The 20,130-nt window shown below is 38.3% G+C and overlaps 2 protein-coding genes and 1 long non-coding RNA gene across 6 annotated transcripts in view; 2 read left to right on the top strand and 1 right to left on the bottom strand.

The window, feature by feature from the left end:
* LOC127454668 (uncharacterized) overlaps nt 1-4,175 on the bottom strand; it is a 30,592-nt gene extending 26,417 nt beyond the window's left edge. Inside the window, exons 1-4 of one of the 2 annotated variants that reach the window (XR_007899586.1) lie at nt 4,017-4,175; nt 3,468-3,506; nt 2,737-2,839; nt 2,299-2,426 (exon numbers count right to left, since the gene is read on the bottom strand). This is a non-coding gene — a long non-coding RNA (uncharacterized LOC127454668). The other variant, XR_007899585.1, reaches the window with a different exon arrangement.
* LOC127454660 (protein rapunzel) lies at nt 2,948-7,206 on the top strand. 2 transcript variants are annotated; one of them, XM_051722025.1, is made up of 3 exons: nt 2,948-3,276; nt 3,834-3,910; nt 6,302-7,206. In XM_051722025.1, the coding sequence occupies exon 3, from the start codon at nt 6,340-6,342 to the stop codon at nt 7,024-7,026; it is 687 nt and encodes a 228-aa protein (XP_051577985.1). In that variant the 5' UTR covers nt 2,948-3,276; nt 3,834-3,910; nt 6,302-6,339; the 3' UTR covers nt 7,027-7,206. The 2 variants fall into 2 exon arrangements, with proteins under 2 accessions (XP_051577985.1, XP_051577986.1); XM_051722026.1 differs by lacking the exons at nt 2,948-3,276; nt 3,834-3,910 and adding an exon at nt 4,066-4,190.
* A 2,031-nt stretch (nt 7,207-9,237) lies between these two features.
* LOC127454653 (protein rapunzel-like) lies at nt 9,238-12,863 on the top strand. 2 transcript variants are annotated; one of them, XM_051722003.1, is made up of 2 exons: nt 9,238-9,343; nt 11,417-12,863. In XM_051722003.1, exon 2 carries the CDS (start codon nt 11,424-11,426, stop codon nt 12,603-12,605), a length of 1,182 nt encoding a protein of 393 aa, XP_051577963.1. In that variant the 5' UTR covers nt 9,238-9,343; nt 11,417-11,423; the 3' UTR covers nt 12,606-12,863. The 2 variants fall into 2 exon arrangements, with proteins under 2 accessions (XP_051577963.1, XP_051577965.1); XM_051722005.1 differs by having other exon boundaries at nt 9,247-9,371; nt 11,422-12,863.
* Nucleotides 12,864-20,130: the final 7,267 nt, after the last annotated feature.

Here is a 20,130-nt window from a genome sequence, read left to right as displayed (position 1 = left end):
AGTTTGTGGAATGTTTCACATTGTTGTCTTGGGCCAAAAGTATTTTCTTCTATTCAGAGAAAGAATTAATGTTATTGATTACTTTGAAAGTAATGATTTCAACATATCCCTTGTTTTAATGACTAATAATCACCAATATTCACAAATATACAGTTTATGTTTATTGCTTGTTTTCTGACAAATCCTAAAAGTCATTTGTAAACAAACAGCCTTTACTCTATAGCAAAAGTCACCAATTAATGGACTGCAATCCAGATCCAGACCCCGGATTAGTTCCATCTCGACCATGAACATACTCCAAAATATATTTTAAGCCTATTTTTAGGATTTACACATTTACAAGTTTAAATTAATAAAACTTAAAATATTTAGTTTTTATTTTATTTTGTTAAAGATTTATGGAATTTTGTTATAAAATAGAAACATGTAAATCTTAAAATTATTCTTGAGTGTAGTTCCAGTGAATTCACAACAAAAGTAAAAAGCACCAAGTATACCCCATATATATATATATATATATATATATTGCATGACACATTACGGATAAAAGTCTGAATCATACAATAAGTCCAAAGACACTCATAGAACAAATAAAGCTGAGGTTTTTAAGAACTGGAAAGCTTTGCTCTATTCGTTAATCAGACTCTTCTTGTGGAACAGGGTTTGGGGATTGAGGTTTCATCAGTCGTTTTTAAGAGCATCGAAAGACACGCTTAGGTGAAATGGACAGCGATCCATATAGAGCCTTCAACAAGCCACTGAACATTTGCCTGCTTCCTGTGATCTAGACGTCTATCGATCTCTTGTCTCTGAAGGATAGACTTAATGTGTGTGTGTGTGTGTGTGTGTGTGTGTTGCCTGTAAACCGTGTCTTGACTCTTAGATAATCAGGATGCATTCACTGGGACAAAAAATAGCTGTACCATGGCACAAGAGAACACTTGTGTTCATAAAAGAAATATTTTATGTATTTATTCTAATATATTTAAAATATAATACATATTTATTCCAATAGTAACTCTTTACAATAAGGTTCCATTTGTTAAAATTAATTAACTACATTAGTTAACATGAGCGAACAATGAACAATACTTTTACAGCATTTATTAATCTTGATTAATGTTAATTTCAACATGAATATTACTGGAGTGGTGGTGGTGCAGTGGACTAAAGCACTGAACTGGTAAGTGGAAGGTTGTTGGTTCAATCCCCACAGCCACCACTCTCATTGTGTCCTTGAGCAAGGCATGTTGCTCCAGGGGGATTGTCCCTGTAATCAGGACACTGTAAGTTGCTTTGGATGAAAGCATCAGCCAAATGCATAAATATAACATATATAAATACATGTTAAAATTAAAAGTTGTATATGGTAACATTAGTTAATGCACCATGAACATTTGTATTTTTCTAAATGAACTTTTACCAAGACTAATAAATGCTGTAAAAATAGATTGTTCATTGTTACTGTGTAAAGTCTTACCATTCCAGTTTATATTTAGTGGTAAATCTGAGCTCTCAATGATGCTCAGATCTCTGGTTTGATCACTGTGTTTATTTGTCAGCTTGTGAAATGATCGGTTAAAGGTGTACTTTAAAAAAAAAGAAACACACAAAGAAAATTGTATGTTTATGGCTGGCTCTTTTTTGTCCCAGTGGTCGTATCTTTATTGCGTAGCCACACTTTTGACTGTCGACATAAAATCTGGTCCACATAGCAGCTTATACTGTAGTCTTGAGTCTCTTTGATCAACACATAAAGAGGCTAATCACAGTCTGATTTGTTTTAAAGTGCCATATAAGGCATGTTTAACTTAAACAGTTGATAGCACAACACTTAATCTATGTAGGAAAAAACTCTCAATTAATTGCACAGCAGTATTACAATTCAAACAGACCCGGCTCTTTCCACACCCTTAAAATTAATATTATCCATTCCTATTCGCAGTGTTTGTCTGATGTATATGCGTCCTAAGGCTTAATCCTACAAGATTTAATTCTAGCACTACAGATACCAGCATTAATTATGAGCTAAAGTGACATCTTGTGGCTATGAGCATATACTGTATAACCACATAGCCACAGTGATAAACTAGAGTAGACACACCAAAGTGCACTAGCATAGATTCTGACAATACAGTAGTAATGGCATACTATGCTCCTTCTTACAGAGGATAATATTTAAAGCTGGGACATTTCCCACTGGTATGGGTTTATTAAATTACATTTATTGTCTTCAACATCATAGGTGCTTCTTAAATTAACTAACATGACTAAGTGTAAAAAAAAAAAAACACTTACTTCTTCAATCTGTGTTTGTGTTGTTGGCTCCACTGTCTTTGCTGACATCTGTTCACAGGAACTGTCTCCACTTTTGCAAAGCCCATTTTCATTTGATGTCTTCCTTTTTCTGAGTACCCTCAAAATACCTTAATTTGAGATGTGTGAAGAGAATCATCCTCTAACAATAACAGCAAAGCAGCAGTGACAAACTGCGGTACAAATTGTTCTTATACACATTGTTGCTCTTAAGCTAACAGAAAAAGAATAGGCCGGTAAGAACAGTACATTGACTGAGCAGTCTGTGCCAAAGTGCTGTTACCCACTTCCTCATAATGTCTGAACTTTAGTGCACAAATAAAGAAACAGGAACTGTACAATGTAGGAACTGGCTACTTAATATTACATAGATATATTATGCTCACTTTTACTTTGAACATATTTAAGTACATACATTACCATACATGTAATGTATGTATCAACAGTGTAAATGATCTCAGGGAAGCATGACAGGCCGAGAATCCAAGGCACATCTGGAGTCTTGCAGCACCATGGACAGCACCTATAATTTTCAAACCAAAGTCTCTTTACATCACATACACCTTGATGATACTGTGATATACTTCAGATTTTATTATTACATTTTAAATTATTCCACTCCAGACAGACGGACGGACTGACCGACAAACAGATAGATACTAACATTTATTAATAATAGGGATACCATGTCTACAATTTTATAATTGTGACATTATATTGGTTGTACAGACTAACTAATTGCATCTAAAATATTTGTAGGTCATTGAAAGAGCACATGGAGCTCATCAGAGGTTTCACATAACAATATGTAAATAACATCAGTTCAATCTTTCAGTTCATTTAATGGTATAGTCCAATCTGTTCAGTACACCCCTCCATACTGAGCTTTTATGAAATCACCCATTCTGCAGTGATTGCTGGAAAGAGGTGCAGTCGAGAGGGAGGTAATAAACAGAAGAGGTAAGAGTAACAATACAGATAGTGTTATTGAGAAACATGCCAACAGGAACATTTTTTTATTTATTTTTTTCAGGTGTTGTTTGTTAAAGCTTGAAAATGGCAGGGAGATGATATCATGCATAACATAAACAAGGACATATGGAGGAAGCTGCTAGGGGGAGCTAGAGAGGAGATAGCTGAAAGTGATTTACTTCAGATGGTGGTGTGGTGTTTTGGCTTGATATAGTGGACTGTAAAATGAAAACAAACCAAAACAATCTGTTAGAGAAACAATGACCCAAACAAATGCAATTATTAACTTCAGTGCTAGCCCTGGCTAGTGTTTAGACTTTAGTTCTGTAGCACATTTACTGTTCAAGTTTGAGGTTTGAAGTTTATGAAAAGTTTAAAACAATAATTTCTCAGTATTAAATAATTTCTTAAATATTTTCTAAATAATTTCTATGCATACTTACAATTTTGATATGTCACATATTATGTTGTCATACGTGTTCTTTTGATGGTTCAGATTTAGACTAATAGACTATATGACTATTTTGAATTGTGCTTTGTCTCAGTTCTGCCAGGTATTTGAAAAGAAATACATCCATTTATGATATCAGAAAAATCCTTTCATCCCAGAGGACACTTCAACGTAAGAGTTCATTTTACAATTTAAAAAATGAACATAATTTTAAAGGAACAGTTCATTAAAGGAACAGTTCATTAAAGGAACAGTTCATTCTGTCATTTTTACTTACCTTCATGTCATTCCACATTCATATCCAGTTATTTTTTTTCAGTGGAACACAAAAGGAGAATTTGTGAAAAATCTTCACGCAACTCTTTCCATACATTGACAGTTCATAGTGACCAGGGCCTGTCAATCTCCAAAAAGAACAAACAGCATAAAAGCACCATAAAAGTAGCTTTGTGTAAGGAACAGACCAAAATTTAAGTCATTATTCACTAATAATCTTCCCCTCCGCTGCAACTTTCAAATGCTAGTCTCCATTACAACATAGTCAAGCTGGCGCATCAAATTTGGTTACAATACATGCAAGAACCAATGGTCTGTTGTCAATAGCTGGGTTTCCATAAACATATATTTTTTATTAATATATATATATATATATACACTGGTGGCCAAAAGTTTGGAATAATGTACAGATTGTGCTGTTTCAGAAGGAAATTGGTACTTTAATTCACCAAAGTGGCATTCAAATGATCACAAAGTATAGTCAGGACATTACAGATGTAAAAAAACAGCACCATCACTATTTGAAAAAAGTAATTTTTGATCTAATCTAGACAGGCCCCATTTCCAGCAGCCATCACTCCAACACCTTATCCTTGAGTAATCATGCTAAATTGCTAATTTGGTACTAGAAAATCACTTGCCATTATATCAAACACAGTTGAAAGCTATTTGGTTCGTTAAATGAAGCTTAACATTGTCTTTGTGTTTGTTTTTGAGTTGCCACAGTATGCAATAGACTGGCATGTCTTAAGGTCAATATTAGGTCAAAAATGGCAAAAAAGAAACAGCTTTCTCTAGAAACTCATCAGTCAATCATTGTTTTGAGGAATGAAGGCTATACAATGCTTGAAATTGCCAAAAAACTGAAGATTTCATACAAAGGTGTACACTACAGTCTTCAAAGACAAAGGACAACTGTCTCTAACAAGGACAGAAAGAGATGTGGAAGGCCCAGATGTACAACTAAACAAGAGGATAAGTACATCAGAGTCTCTAGTTTGAGAAATAGACGCCTCACATGTCCTCAGCTGACAGCTTCATTGAATTCTACCCGCTCAACACCAGTTTCACGTACAACAGTAAAGAGAAGACTCAGGGGTGCAGGCCTTATGGGAAGAATTGCAAAGAAAAAGCCACTTTTGAAACAGAAAATCAAAAAGAAATGGTTAGAGTGGGCAAAGAAACACAGACATTGGACAACAGATAATTGGAAAAGAGTGTTATGGATCTTAACCCCATTGAGAAGTGCCTGACAAGACCGCCACATCTATGGCAAGTGCTACAGGAAACGTGGGGTGAAATGTCACCTGAGTATCTGGACAAACTGACAGCTAGAATGTCAAGGATCTGCAAAGCTGTCATTGCTGCATGTGGAGGATTTTTTGATGATAAGTTCTGAATTTTTTTTTTTTAATTGTAATAGTAATTTTTCAAGTTATTAATGTCTTGACTATACATTGTGATCAGTTGAATGCCACTTTGGTGAATAAAAGTACCAATTTTTTTTCCATAAAAGTAAAATCTGTACATTATTCCAAACTTTTGGCCACCAGTGTATATATATATATTACTGCATAAAAAATGCTTGATGAAATCATCAAAATGCAAATAAAGTTTCAAAAATGTATAAGCTCGCTTGGAGTGAATACATTTTTTTTATTATATAAGAAGACGTGCAGAAACTATAATGGAAACACACTTACCGAACATAGTCCTGTAGAATTTATATAGGAATATAGATAGTGCATCAATAAAGTCATGTGACTTTGCCTCAACAAGCCATGCAAATACATAATTCATGTCACTGTCTGACACGCTTTCACTCCCAGACATAATGAATCTGCCACTGAACGCTAGCCAAGTAATTCATTACATTTTATAAAAGAGCCACATTGGGCTTCAACTTCCAATTTTGTTTCTATATTGCGCCAATATCCCCAGAAGTGATGATTTTGTAATTTTAAACCCATGGGATGGAAACGTTGCTTTATTCACAAATTGTTTTTGCGTTATTCCGATATTGCACTTAAATTAAATTCGCAACATGGATGGAAACATGAAACCTGGTGTGACACCTCGGCATGCTGAATGCGTATGCGAATGACATTTCAAAGCTTTGGCAGAGGGGTAGATTTTCAGTGAATAACAACTTAAAATCCATCTGTTCCTCCAAAACTCCCAAATCTCATTTACACAGAATTTTCATGTTTGGGCGAACTATTCCTTTAAATGCAAATGTTACTGCAAAGAAATAATTGTGATCCTGTTATCTGCTTGCTTCTTCAGGTGCGCATCATCATTAAGAAGATCTTCCTCCAGGCAAAATGGCTGAAAATGAGATCTTAGAACACCAAGACACTCTGAAGAGAGGCCTTGTGAAAGTTCTCGAATGTGTGGCCACCATCTCATCCGCAGCAGCAGTGGTCAATCCCATCTTCGGTGTGGCTGGATCTCTCATCCGTGTGGTGCTGCACCATGTGGACGATGAAGATCTTCAGAAACTCAAACGCGAGTTTGGGAGCATGAATCGAGCCCTGGATGATATTTCACAGCAGAACCAGAACGTGTTGCTACAGATCAGGAAAGAAACTGTGGATGGCCTGTACTGCCGCGTGGAAGAAAACATTCGTAATCAATTCTACAAATTCATGGACACTGTTGAGGCATGGCCGGCGCACCAACAGCGCAAGAAGGACTTTGAAATGAGCTTTATGATCAGTCAAGGTGACCAGAACCTGCACACACTTTATGATGGAGTGATGGGTGAATCGAAGGTCTTCTGCCAGCCCATTTTAGAGGTGTACATAAAGCATTCACAGGGTGACCGCCGTGTCATGGAAAACCTCTGCACCCGACTCACATACCTGTTTTGCATTGGTCTCATTTCTCTGATGAGTTATGCTGCTATCGTCGGGGATGATGAAGAAGCTCTGCGCATCGAGTGGGAAGATAAAATGAAAGACGTGGCCAAAAGAATGTCAGAGGTACTGAAGGGCGCTGATTATGACTGATTGAACTTTTCTCAATATAAAAATATTTATCTGTAATATCCATATTTTTCTTTGCAGTTGTTAACCCCATTCAAACACTATCTACTGTATGTATCCATGTATGTATGTATGAATCTGTCTATCTATCTATATATCTATCTATCTGTCCAGTATTATAAATAAAGATATTATAAATGCACACACTTTTCTCTTTTGTAAGCCAGCTGTAGTGAGAAATAGTGTTATGGTAAAGTGACAGAAACTGCCACTGAGATGAGCTTTGCATTTTACTGTGCATTCCTATTACAATCAAAGCAAAATAAAAGGCAAAACAAGTTGGTTAAGCTATGTTTGTGTGGGTACTGTTGAAACTTAATGTATCTATATAGTTTCTTTTTTTCTTTTGCATTTTCTTATAGTAACACTAGATATCCCAGACTGCACACACAACAAACAGCTGAATATTCCAGCTACTCAGTGCAACAAATTTGCCAATAAGGTTTCATAAAATGTGTGTAAAGTTTGTTTAGGTGAAACATACATTGAGGATTTTTGTGGCATTTTGACACAAATTGGGATCTAATTACACTTACAGTTTGTTGGTTACAGTTTGCATTGTTGATGGTTTTACCTATTGTCCACCCAAATTGCGGTGATGCATTATAGCAGAGCTAATAATATTAACCGCTTGCTAGCAAAGGCAAAATGCAATAACTACACATATTAACAACACAAAATTTAGTTATGACTGAAATTAAGTCTGTTGGAGTCTTAGACTTAATCTGTCCTGTGACCGACAGGTTTGGCTTAACTATGCACAGGTTTAGAGAAAACAGAATGCGACTATTTTATAATTTTTATAATTTTTTCTCAGTTTTAGTGTTGGCGTAATTACTGCGTTTCGGCTTTGTATGGCAGTATGAATTATTGCTAGATCAATGAAAATCAAAGAACAAAAATCAATAACATAAAAAATTAATAAATTAAAATATTAATGCAAATCAGATAGGACTTTTAAAAAAAGACAATCATAAGTTAATAAAGGTTCAATTTACCCCATATGACTCTCCACTGGAAAATACATTAGCCAAATGTTGATCCATAACTGGCCATTGTGATATCTGAGAGAGGATCTCTAACATATTAGAATCTTCCAGTTGAATACATGGCATTATTATGAATAATATAATAATTGTTTATTGTAATGCACTAAATAATAATTCTAACATTGTGCTAAGGTGACATTTTTTGTTTACCCAACAACTATTACAAAAGTGAAAACAATGGAACCCTATTTTAAATGTGTGGAGTATTGGGCTTTTATTTATTTATTTATTTTACTTTAGTTAGAATTGCATATTTCAAACGTATTTATATTTCAGTTCCATAATTCAAAGGAGTATTCTCAAATCAATGTCAATAAACAGCAGGTTCCCATTGTGACAACTTACCCCATTTAGTGTGACATCATAGTGCAATCTTTCCAAGACAGACACAAATGTGTTCAAATGCAAAATATCTGACTGAAAATCCTAGAACATGGTCACGCATACCTACATAATTTAATGACTTGGAGACCCATTAAATTAGTTTCTCAGTCAGCGACCAAAAATTGATTTAATGATAGCATAATTAGATCATACGTACCCTATGATCTAAGCAGTGACGAATAACTGGCATACGCAAAAATCTTTGTAAATAAATAAATATAATTTCCATTGTAAATCGACAGGCCGAAATTTGCTGTTCAATATCAATCATACATTCAAACTCTTTTAAATACTCGAGTATAGTGTTATGTGTCCAAACAGTAATAGTACAACATTAAAACCGCATAGAGTAGTATGATAAAATGTGTGGTATAAAACATAAGTAGTCTGTAAAATACCTTAGGGTAGCCTCCTGGAATATGCAAATCCTAAATCTGCGCACGTTCATGCCAATCCAACAGAGCAGTGAGATGTTGCGCACGACGCAAAATAATCTGTAATTTAACAATCTCATGTAGAATCTCATATCTGAAGCGCACATCAAAGTTCTGTCTATAAGCAAACTCTAGATAGCCAATGCTTTCTATTTGTAGACATTTACTGACAGTTTCCAAGGGCTTTCCAAAACCTGTCCTCTGTGCGCGCAACTCTCTCTCTCTCTCTCTCTCTCTCTCTCTCTCTCTCTCTCTCTCTCTCTCTTTCTCTCTCTAATCACATCTTTCCTCAGTGAGCATATGATCACGACAAGCTTCCTCGAAGTCAAACCAGACACTGTGGGAATAATTTGGAAATTTGGAGGTCCTTGAAGGTCTTGGAGGTCTTTTCAACAGCTGTTCGTCTTGCCAGGCGTGAGAAACCTGTTTAAAAATATTTGTGGTAGGGATAATGCAGCTGTGATGTCAGGGATGCGCATTAAGACATCCATATGAGGCAGACTGTATTAGAGCTTTAGAAAGATTTTCGTGGTGTGCCCTGCATGTAGCCTATAAGTCATATGTCATTATATCAACTGGAAAATTATTTTATAGAACCTTACGTAATTACTTACAGTATGATGATGGCATGATCTGGTAGAAGAAAACTGAGTAAAACAGTTATTTGTCTTTTTGCTGTGCAGAACAGTATAGAAATCCACCTGTATTAAAACACATTCATTTTTCCAACATGGATTTATGTGAATGCGTTTCAAATCTTGTGATAAAAATTATGTATTATGAATAACTATGTATTATGAATTATGTTGTAAAAATGATTAAATCAAAACAAGCAAAATTTGCATGCATAATGAAAACTATATAAGCTAATAGGCTGTATTAGAAATAAGCCAAAAGCAACAACAACAAAAAAAACTTTTTGTGATTTGGTCATATTTTTAAAGGGATAGTTCACCCAAAAATGAAAATTCTGTCATCATTTACTCACCCAAATGTTGTTGCAACCTCATATGACTTTTTTTTCTTCTATGGAACAAAACAACATATGTTTATCAGAATGATCGCCCCAGTCCCCATTCATTTTCAGTGCATGTTTGATTCATAAAGTAAATGGTGACTGAGGGTAACATTCTGCCTTCCTTTTGTATATCAAAGGGTGAAAGAAAATAATACGGGTTTCGAACAACATTAGGGTGAGTAATGATGACAAAATTGTATTTTTGGGTGAACTATCCACTAAATACACGATGAGGCAAAACATTATTTTCACCTGCCTAATATGCTGCTGGTCTTCCGCGTACCACCAAAACAGCACCGACTCGCCGAGGCATGGACTCTATAAGACCCCTGAAGGTGTCCTGTGCTATCTGGCACCAAGACATTAGCAGCAGATCCTTCAAGTTGCGAAGTGGATCTGCAATGGATTGGATATGTTGGTCCAGCAAATCCCACAGATATTCAATCGGCTTGAGATCTGGGGAATTTGGAGGCCAGGGCAACACCTCGATCTCTTCATCATATTCCTCAAACCATTCCCAAACAATGTGTGCAGTGTGGCAGGATGCATTATCCTGCTGAGGCCATTGCCATCAGGGAATACCTTTGCCAGGAAGGGCTGTACCTGGTCTGCAACAATGTTTAGGTATGTAGCACGTGTCAAATTGACGTCCAAATGAATGGCCGGACCCAGGGTATCCGAGCAGAACATTGCCCAGAGGAAAAAACTCCCTTGTCTTCCCACAGTACATCCAGGTGCCATCACTTCCCCAGGTAAACAGCGCACACGTACATGGCCATCCACGTGATGTAAAAGAAAATAGGACTCATCAGACCAGGCAGCCTTCTTCCACTGATCCAAGGTCCAGTTCCGACGCTCGTGTGCCCATTGTTGGCACCTTTGACGGTGGACAGGGGTCATCATGGACACTCTGACCGGTCTGCGGCTATGCAGCCCCATACGCAGCAGGGTGTGATGCACTATGTGTTGTGACACATTCCTCCCATAACCATCATTAAAATTTTCTGTGACTTGTGCCACAGTAGACCTTCTGTCGGTTCGGACCAGATGGGATAGCCTTCATTGCCCTTGCTTATCGATGAGACTTGGGTGCCTAACACTCTGTCGGCGGATTGTGATTTGTCCCTCCTCGGACCACTGCCGGTAGGTACTCACCACTGCTGATCGGGAGCACACCACAAGCCTTGCCTTTTCAGAGATGCTCTGACCCAGTCTAATCTAGCAAGACCATGACATGTGGCCTTGTTAGGAGATGATCAACATTATTCGCTTCACCTGTGAGTGGTCATAATGTTTTGGCTCATCAGTGTATATTCAACATTATATTAGCATTGCAATAGTTGTATTTTGCAATATGCCTCTGTAATTGCATGAAGATTAAACACAAGTGAACAAATTAAAATGTCCCTTACAATATTATCAATCTAATTTCTGTGGTTTTTCATGTCTCTGTTTTTAAATTTTGCTAGTAAAGAAATGTCCAATCCACTAGAGCGGGTGGTAGCCCAGAAGAAGGAGGCCATTGAAGCTGTAATGGAGATGTTTGAGAAGGGTGCTGAGGTGCTGGCCAGCACTGTTGGAGAGTTATCACCTCTTTTTGAGGCTGCTGCTCCAGTCCTCAAGCTAGTCCTTAATAACGTGGAAAGCAAGGAAGTGATATATGTCAAAGATCAGTTTCTAGTGGTGAGGCGCAAATTAGATGTCCTCTCATCTCAACTGCAGGACATTGATGTTGAGATCAGGAGGAGACGTTTGGATTCTCAGTTCTTCTCTGTGGAAGAGAATCTGCGCAACCAGTTCAGAAAATACATAGACATTCTGGAGGCCAAACCTGAGTACAAGGAGGTCAAGAAACGCTTGTTCTTGGAGCATTTTTTTATAACAGGAGGAGAGAAAAATCTATGTGTGCTTTATGATGCTTTGATTGGGAACAGCACATTTGGGGAGCCAATTCTAGATGTTGTGGAACAGTACGAGGCCAGAAACAGGAGGGTCCTGGAAGACTTCTGTGTAAGATTGAAGGAGCTTCTCTGCTTGGGAATAATCGCTCTACTGGGATATTGTTTCCTTAATCTGGGCGAAGAGGCAGAGCAGGAGAAGATGCAAGAGTGGAGCACCAAGATCCAAGAAATTGAGATGAAAATGAAGGAAACCATTGAGAAATGTGTGAATTCATTTCAAGAGCAAGCTGAATTGGACATCAAGAGGCTTATGAAGGAAAGAGAGGATAGGAACCTCCAGGAAATGGGCAATGAACTGCTGGACTTCCTAGTCAAGAAGTACGACTGGGTGAGCTGGTCCATCCGTGTCATTACTAACTTGGGCAAAATTCGTAACTGGAGAGCTGGAGAAAACTTTCAGTCTATGGCCGGCCAGAAATACTTTGAAGTATCGCAAGGAACTGAAACCATCCTGGTGGTGTCCTACTGCAGCAACCCTCAACCTGTGCCCAATGAGAACATAAAACAGATTATGGAGGGTCCTGCAAAGAAGGGAGATGCCAAAGCTGTAGTTGGGGTTCTGGAGAAACAGTTAGCTGGGTTTTGGGTTCACGCTATTAGTCGTCACAAGGAAAGCTTTGCTGTGTCGAGTTTTCCTGAAGACTGCCACTACTGGGAGAAACATAAGAATGTGAATCTGTGTGTGCATTCAGAGTAGAGTTATTGTCGCACTTTACAAATAGGCATGTGTATACTGAATTTCTTATATCTTAAAGTCATGTTATATTTAAATGTCTCTCTAAAAACATCTGAATAGGTAATGTTAAGTGTTGTGACACAAGCAAATATGTTGTAGTAATAAAGAAAGCTTTTGGAACCACTGAGAAAATACTGGCTAAGAAAAATGTTTCCCCATTTAGCTCGTGTAATAATAATGTGCTCTGGTTTACTCAGAGCTGAGTGTATCTGTTCCTCATCAGCCATAAAAAGAGTCCATGGAAAGACATCTCAGGAAACTAATGCATGATGATGTCTTGCCCAGCAGTGTCCATAATGATGAGACTAAAACTCATCCTTTAAAAATTCTTGTCAGTTCAACAATGTATTTACACAGGATAAAGTGTCAAGCATGTTACTGGAAACCAGTGTTGGGTAAGTTACTCAAAAAAAGTAATCCACTACAAATTACTAATTACTTCTCTAAAATTGTGATAAGATTACTTTACTGGTTACTTCATAGCCAAGTAATCACACTACTAATTAGTTAAGTTACTTTCTAAAACAAAATTAATTTTTTGCTTAAAAAATTAGAAATGATGTCTATATTTTCTCCTTGTTCCTTGTCGCGTACAAGTCATACACTCGATTCTCTCTTACAATGACTCGAAAAGAGGGGTATACCCTTGAGCTGTCACAGAAATGCAGATACAGGGTACAACAATGGAGCTAAAGGTACCAAAGTGGTAAAAGGCACTTGTCATTTTATTTTCTCCCAAAACACTAAACAGCAACAAAAACTACAATCGTACTTTCCTTAACACCTGTTTGTCACTATACACTGCAAAAATATATCTGATCCATGAAATTATTGTGTGCAATTTCTAAAGTTTGATTTTGAGGTAATTTGATGTCATATTTAATAATTTTTAAAATGTCGCAAATTTATGGAGCTTTTTTGCTTTTGTGTCCAAGTCAGTTTTAATGACTTTTCTTAAGTGGGGTGAATAGATTTGTTATAAATAATTTTCAAAGTAGGCTCACAATGACTAATTCAATCAAAATGGATATCAATTTGTTTATTGAATACTTGAGATGTTATGAAATGCAAAACGTGACAGAAATTAACAAGAAATGGTTAACCCTTGTGTGACAAGGACATGGCCGGACCGTGATGGAGCACAGCCAGCGCTGAATCAGCTGATCAGCGGGAGAGCGAGATAAGGGGCAGCCGGAGACGCCGGTTCGAGAGAGAGAGAGACACACGTGGCGCGTTGTCTGTGTGTCTCTCTTATGTTTTATGTTGTTTTAAGTCGAGTTTTACATTAAACCTTACGTTTACTGTTCAGCCGGTTCCCGCCTCCTCCTTGCCCATCCATGAACTGTTACAGTGGTGCTGAAACCCGGGAGAACTGGAGGAAATACACCGCCATGGAGTCCTCGCAGTTGGCGGAAGTCATCAAGTCCCTCGCCAGTATGCACCATGCGCAACATCAGGCCCTGTTTGAGCTATGCCACGACCAAGATTGCAGATTCCAGGAGGTGCTCCAAGCTCAAGCAGAGGACCGGCACGCGATCTGGAGCCTATTACACCAGGAGAAAGCCCTGGCCGCAATCCCGGAGCTGGCAGCCCCCAGCCCCCTGTCTTAAGTATACGTCTGTAAAATGAAAGGAAGAGAGAAATCGGGATAAATGGCTCAGACCCCTGGTATTTGCAGTTCGAGAGGTCCCACAAGCCTCCACAGGGTATTCCCTGTTCGAGCTGCTGTATGGGTGGCAGCCACGCGGCGTGCTAGACGTCATATGGGAAACTTGTTTGGAGGGACCTTCTAACAGTAAAAATGAAATTCAATATGTTCTTGATCTTCTTGAAACTCCACACTTTGGGTCAAATAACACAGGAGTATTTGCTCCAAGCTCAGGAACGTCAAAGCTGACTATATAACAGGGGTACTCGGCTACAGGAATTTGCACTGGGAGATAAAGTGCTCGTATTACTCCCCACATCGAGCTCTAAATTACTCACCAATTGGCAAGGGCTCTTTGAGGTCACACGACGAGTGGGAGATCTCGATTTTGAGGTAAAACGAACAGATAGAGGTGACGCACATCAAATATACCATCTCAACCTTCTGTAATTATGGAGGGAGGCGGTGATGTTGGCAATGGTAGGAGGTCAACATAAAATCCAATCATGTCGCCCCGGTCACTTGTGGAGACCACCTCTCACCGTATCAAGTCACAGAGGTTGCCAAGTTGCAGAATTTGCAGATGTGTTTTCTCCTCTGCCAGGTCATACAAACCTCATCCAGCATTACACTGAGACAGCACTTGGGGTAGTGGTACGTAGCCTTCCCTACCGACTGCCCGAGCACAAATAGAAAATAGTTCGGGAAGAATTAGATGCAATGCTTAATATGGGAGTAATAGAGGAATCCCACAGCAATTGGTCCAGCCCGGTTGTTCTAGTTCCTAAGAGCAACCGGTCTGTACGGTTCTGTGTGGATTAAAGTAAAGTCAATGCGGTGTCTAAATTTGACGCATACCCAGTGCCTCATATTGATGAGTTGCTAAATTGGTTGGGCACAGCTTGCTTTTATTCGACACTGGATTTGACAAAGGGGTATTGGCAGATCCCCTTAATGCAATATCCCGCGAAAAAAAATGGCCTTCTCCACACCGTTTGGCTTACACCAATTTGTGACACTTCCGTTCGGTTTGTTTGGGGCCCCGGCTACGTTTCAGCACCTCATGGACCGAGTCCTCAGACCACACTCTGCTTATGCCGCTGCCTATCTGGATGACATCACTATATACAGTAATGATTGGCAGCGGCACATGCAGCATCTGAGGGCTGTTCTGAGGTCGCTGCGACGGGCGGGACTCACGGCAAACGCCAAGAAGTGCACAGTTGGATGGGTGGAGGTATGGTATCTGGGGTTCCACTTGGGCCATGGGCAGGTGCGTCCCCAAATTGATAAAACTGCAGTGATTGCAACCTGCCCGAGACCCAAGACCAAAAAGGAGGTGAGACAGTTCCTGAAGCTGGCTGGCCATTATAGAAGGTTTGTGCCTAATTATTCGGATGTCACCAGCACGCTGACTGATCTCACTAAAAAGGGAGCTCCAGACCCTCCAGTGGATGGAGCAGCATCAACAGGCATTTACGCAGGTGAAAGATGCACTTTGTGGCAGACCGCTTTTACATTCACCCGATTTCTCTCTCTCTCTCGAACCGGCGCCTCCAGCTGCCCCTTATCTCGCCCTCCTGCTGATCAGCTGATGACGCCCTCCTTCTCGTCACACCTTGTTATATTGAATAACCATTACCACAATTTGTTACTATAAAAAAAGCATTTTGCTGTCTCAAAAGTATCTGCTTAAGTTGACAAATTTTGCCCTATATTGATCCCTATATTTACAACATACTGTATACCCTGTACTATAACCCCACTGGGTCTTTTTCCCTAAATGTGGGGGCCTTTGATCCCAAGTGTGGGATAAAAGGCTCACTCGCCACCTTTTCTTAAATACATGAATTTTAATCAAAACAACTTTCTGTAATTATTTATTTTCACACAAATTATGTTGTTCCATCAATATTCAACAAAACAAAATGTTTTTTTCAATCTTCATACATTTTTGACCAGCAAAAAGGCACATTTTCCTGAAAGTGTGCCTTAAACCACATATGAACATAATTTATGTTTTAAATTCTACATAAATAAAACTATTTTAAAAAGGAGTAACCCAAGTATTGGACTTAAAAGGAATTATCTTGAAAATCAGTAACTGTAATCTGATCAGAAGGATTTAAAATGTAATGTTTTACACTACTTTTAGACTAAAAAAGTAATTAGATAACTAATTACTTTGTAATCAGATTACACCCAACACTGCTGGCTATTTTATTTTATGCTAATGCTAGAACATATTAAATTCACAAAAATCAGAGTTTTAAACTATATTTAGGGTTGAAAATATAGCAGATCTCACAGAAAATTAACAGAAAATACAGTACGTGAACCATTTGGACTTAGCTGGTTTTCTGCATTAATTGGTTGTAAAATGTGATCTCGTCTTCACAAGTATAAACAAACACAATATGCTTAAGTTAACAACACAAACAATTCTAATCTTTCATACCTTTATTGAACACATCCCATTAAACATTCACAGTGCTGTGGAAAAAAGTAAACGAACCCTTAGATATAATAGGTCGATCCTCCTTTGGCAGCAATAACTTCAACCAAGCATTTCGGTAGCTGCGGATTAGACTTGCACAACATTCAAATGGAATTTTGAACCATTCTTCCTTACAGAACTGCTTCAGCTCAGCCATATTCTTAGGATTTCTGGTGTGAACGGCTCTCTTGAGGTCATTCCGTAGCATCTCTATTGGGTTAAGGTCTGGGCACTGACTGGGGCACTCCAAAAGGAGGATTTTCTTTTTTTGAAGCCATTTTGTAGTGGATTTACTTCAATGTTTAGGGTCATTGCCCTGCTGCATCACCCAGCTTCAGCTAGAACAAGGCTACCCTGATATTATTTTGTAGGATATCTTGATAAGCTTGGTAATTAATTTTTCCCTCAATGATAGCAAGGGGCCCAGGCCCCAAAGCAGCAAAGCAGCCCCAAATCATGATCCCTCCACCATACTTCACCATTGAGATGATGTTTTCATATTGGTATGCAGTGCCCTTTTTACACCATACATAGTGCTGCAAGTTCTTCCCAAACAATTCAACCTTAGTTTCATCAGTCAACAAAATATTTTCCCAGTAGCATTGTGGAGTGTCAAGGAGGTCTTTGGCAAACTTCAGGTGCGCAGCAATGCTTTTGTTGGAAAGCAGAGACTTCCATCGTGCTGTCCTGCCATGGACACAATGCCTGTTTAATGTTTTCCATATAGTAAACCCATGAACGGAGATGTTAACCAGTTCCTATGATTCCTTCAAGTCTTTAGCTGTCACTCTAGGGTTCTTTTTTACCTCACTGAGCATTCTGCGGTGTGCCCTTGAGTCATCTTGGCTGGACAGCCACTTCTAGGTAGAGTAGTCTCTGTACTAAATCATCTCCATTTATAGATAAATTGTCTAACTGTGGACAGATGAATATCTAAGCTCTTCCAGATCAATGTGTAACTCTTTCCAGCTTTATGCAAAGTAACAATTCTTGATCATATGCCTTCTCAGATCTCTTTTTTTGTGAGGTATGGTCGACGTCAGCAGATGGTTCTTGTGAATAGCGAACTCAAAATGTTTGAGTGCTTTTTATAAGTCAAAGTTACTCTAACCCACACCACCAATCTCGTTTAATTAATTGGATGACAGATTTGCCAACTGATTCTAACAAGCTTTTGTTGATGTCATTAGCCTAGGGGTTCACTTACTTTTTCCACATCACTGTGAATGTTTAATGGGTTGTGTTCAATAAAGACATGAAAGACACGACTTACAAGCAATTGTTGACATATATTGCTTTTAACTCGCTGAAGTGGACACACATACAACTCAAAACCATGTTTAATTAAATTAGTGCTTTTGTGTGTAAGTCAGCATTTTCTAGTCAAGGGCTGCAGTAATAGAGGGTGAGTAACCTTTCACTCTGATAATATAAAGCAGACGAGCTCCAGAGTGCTGCATTCAGCTCTCTGGTTCAAGTCATTAAAACTTGCAGAGTGGTGCAGAGAGGGGGAACAATTCATCATTTGACACTCAGTATGCAATTCTATTGCACCCTACTGCTACAAAAACAACTGATGCTCTTTAAAACATGTGGACTTGCTAGATTGCTGACTTGGTGTCAGTCTAGGTCAAACATTTGCATTAACAATCAAATGCAATTTTTCTTGGGTATCTTTGAAGTTAAAAATTAAAAACTGTATATGAATTTACTGAATGCATTTTCCTAGTTAATTGCTCCCTCCAGGTATTATAGCAACTCCAATATTCATTAGTGGTTAGGCGGTCTATCCTGGTTGAAGCTATTGATCCATGTGGCTTCCATCTCTGCTAACGGTTTCCAAGTGGCGGAACCTTAAACCTAGTTGTCACTAGACCAAAACAAATGTGTATGATTACAGAAGCACAAAGTGATAATGCTTGAGTTTTGCTGGATATAATTCATCACCATAAATAATAAAGAGAAATAATCTTTGTTGTTACACACTCTGTTGGTAGAGGGCGCTAGCAAAACATTTGCACCATAGCAACTGACTGATTTATTTTCCTTAACTATTTAATGAAACTATATTTAAACTATATTTAATGAATTTCAGTGAAACATACTTAAAATACATACTTTAACATTTACAAACTGCAAACTTGCCTGTTAGATAACGAAAATAAAAGCCCAGCCTACCCCAGGAAAGTCAATATCAATATTTAATAAACCAATAAGTGATTTTATGAAGCCCAACATGATAGTCCATCCCAGGATGCCTCACTCTGGCTGATTCTGGCAATCACGGCCTGAGTTAATGACATTACCTATTCATCAGAGTGGACCATGGACCGGCCTGCTGCCTTTAAGTGGCCTGATCTGATAAAAACCATTAAAACATTTGTACTGTGACACACACCAGCTCACCTTCAGCAGCCATATGCACTGCTTAAAATAGAATATTTCATTTGCAAAAAGAACCTTCCATCGTATTATTATGCTTCACAACATAGTGATGAATATAACTAGTGTATTACACATCTCTCTTTATAACCTGGGTACAGTGGCAGACACTTCAACCACATTTAAAAATGTATAAATGACTTTGCATTATAAAATGAAGACAAACGTATTTAAACACTTTCTGGTTGTCTAACATTAGTGGAACATGTTTATAGTTAATGGGATGAACTGCACTTGTGATTACTCTGCTAGGACACCTGTGTGAACTTCATTCATCTATTAAAATCAAAAGTAATTGAAAAAATGGCTAAGAAAATGGCAAGACACAACTTGGTTTAATATTTTTGTATCTACTGCAAAACATGTCTGTCTTTCACTGTCTGCATCTGAGGACACGTCAGCACTCTGGAATCTCTCTCTGTCTCAGTGTTTTCTCTCTGGTGGAGAGATAAGCTCTACTCCTCTGCTCCGTTGACTCTAAACATTGTGTCTCCTCAGCACTGCAGTATATCAGACTGACAGTCTCTCTCTCTCTCTCTCTCTCTCTCTCTCTCTCACACTTCTCTTCTCTTGCCTGCCATTGACTCGATTCAATCCTACAACACTCTTTCAGCTATAACAGGAAGCGACTGCTTCCGTTCCATTCCAGGGTTTCATCATCTTGCCAGTAATGTTAAAAATCCCTACATAATAGTATTTAGCCTACATCTACACATGGAAAGGCGTGATGATCTGTTTGAATGAATTACAGTTTAGAGACACACCAATAATCGTTTTGACTGATATTTTTACAGTACTAATATTCTCACTTTTCTACTAATTCACTATCAGCTCTTCTGATAAATGCCATCTTGTGGATCTCCAAAGAATAGCACCCAACATTGGCATTAGATGTCTGT

This window comes from Myxocyprinus asiaticus, chromosome 16 (assembly GCF_019703515.2).
Source record: "Myxocyprinus asiaticus isolate MX2 ecotype Aquarium Trade chromosome 16, UBuf_Myxa_2, whole genome shotgun sequence".
Taxonomy (NCBI): Eukaryota; Metazoa; Chordata; class Actinopteri; order Cypriniformes; family Catostomidae; genus Myxocyprinus; species Myxocyprinus asiaticus.
This window is presented reverse-complemented; position numbering and strand designations above follow the sequence as displayed.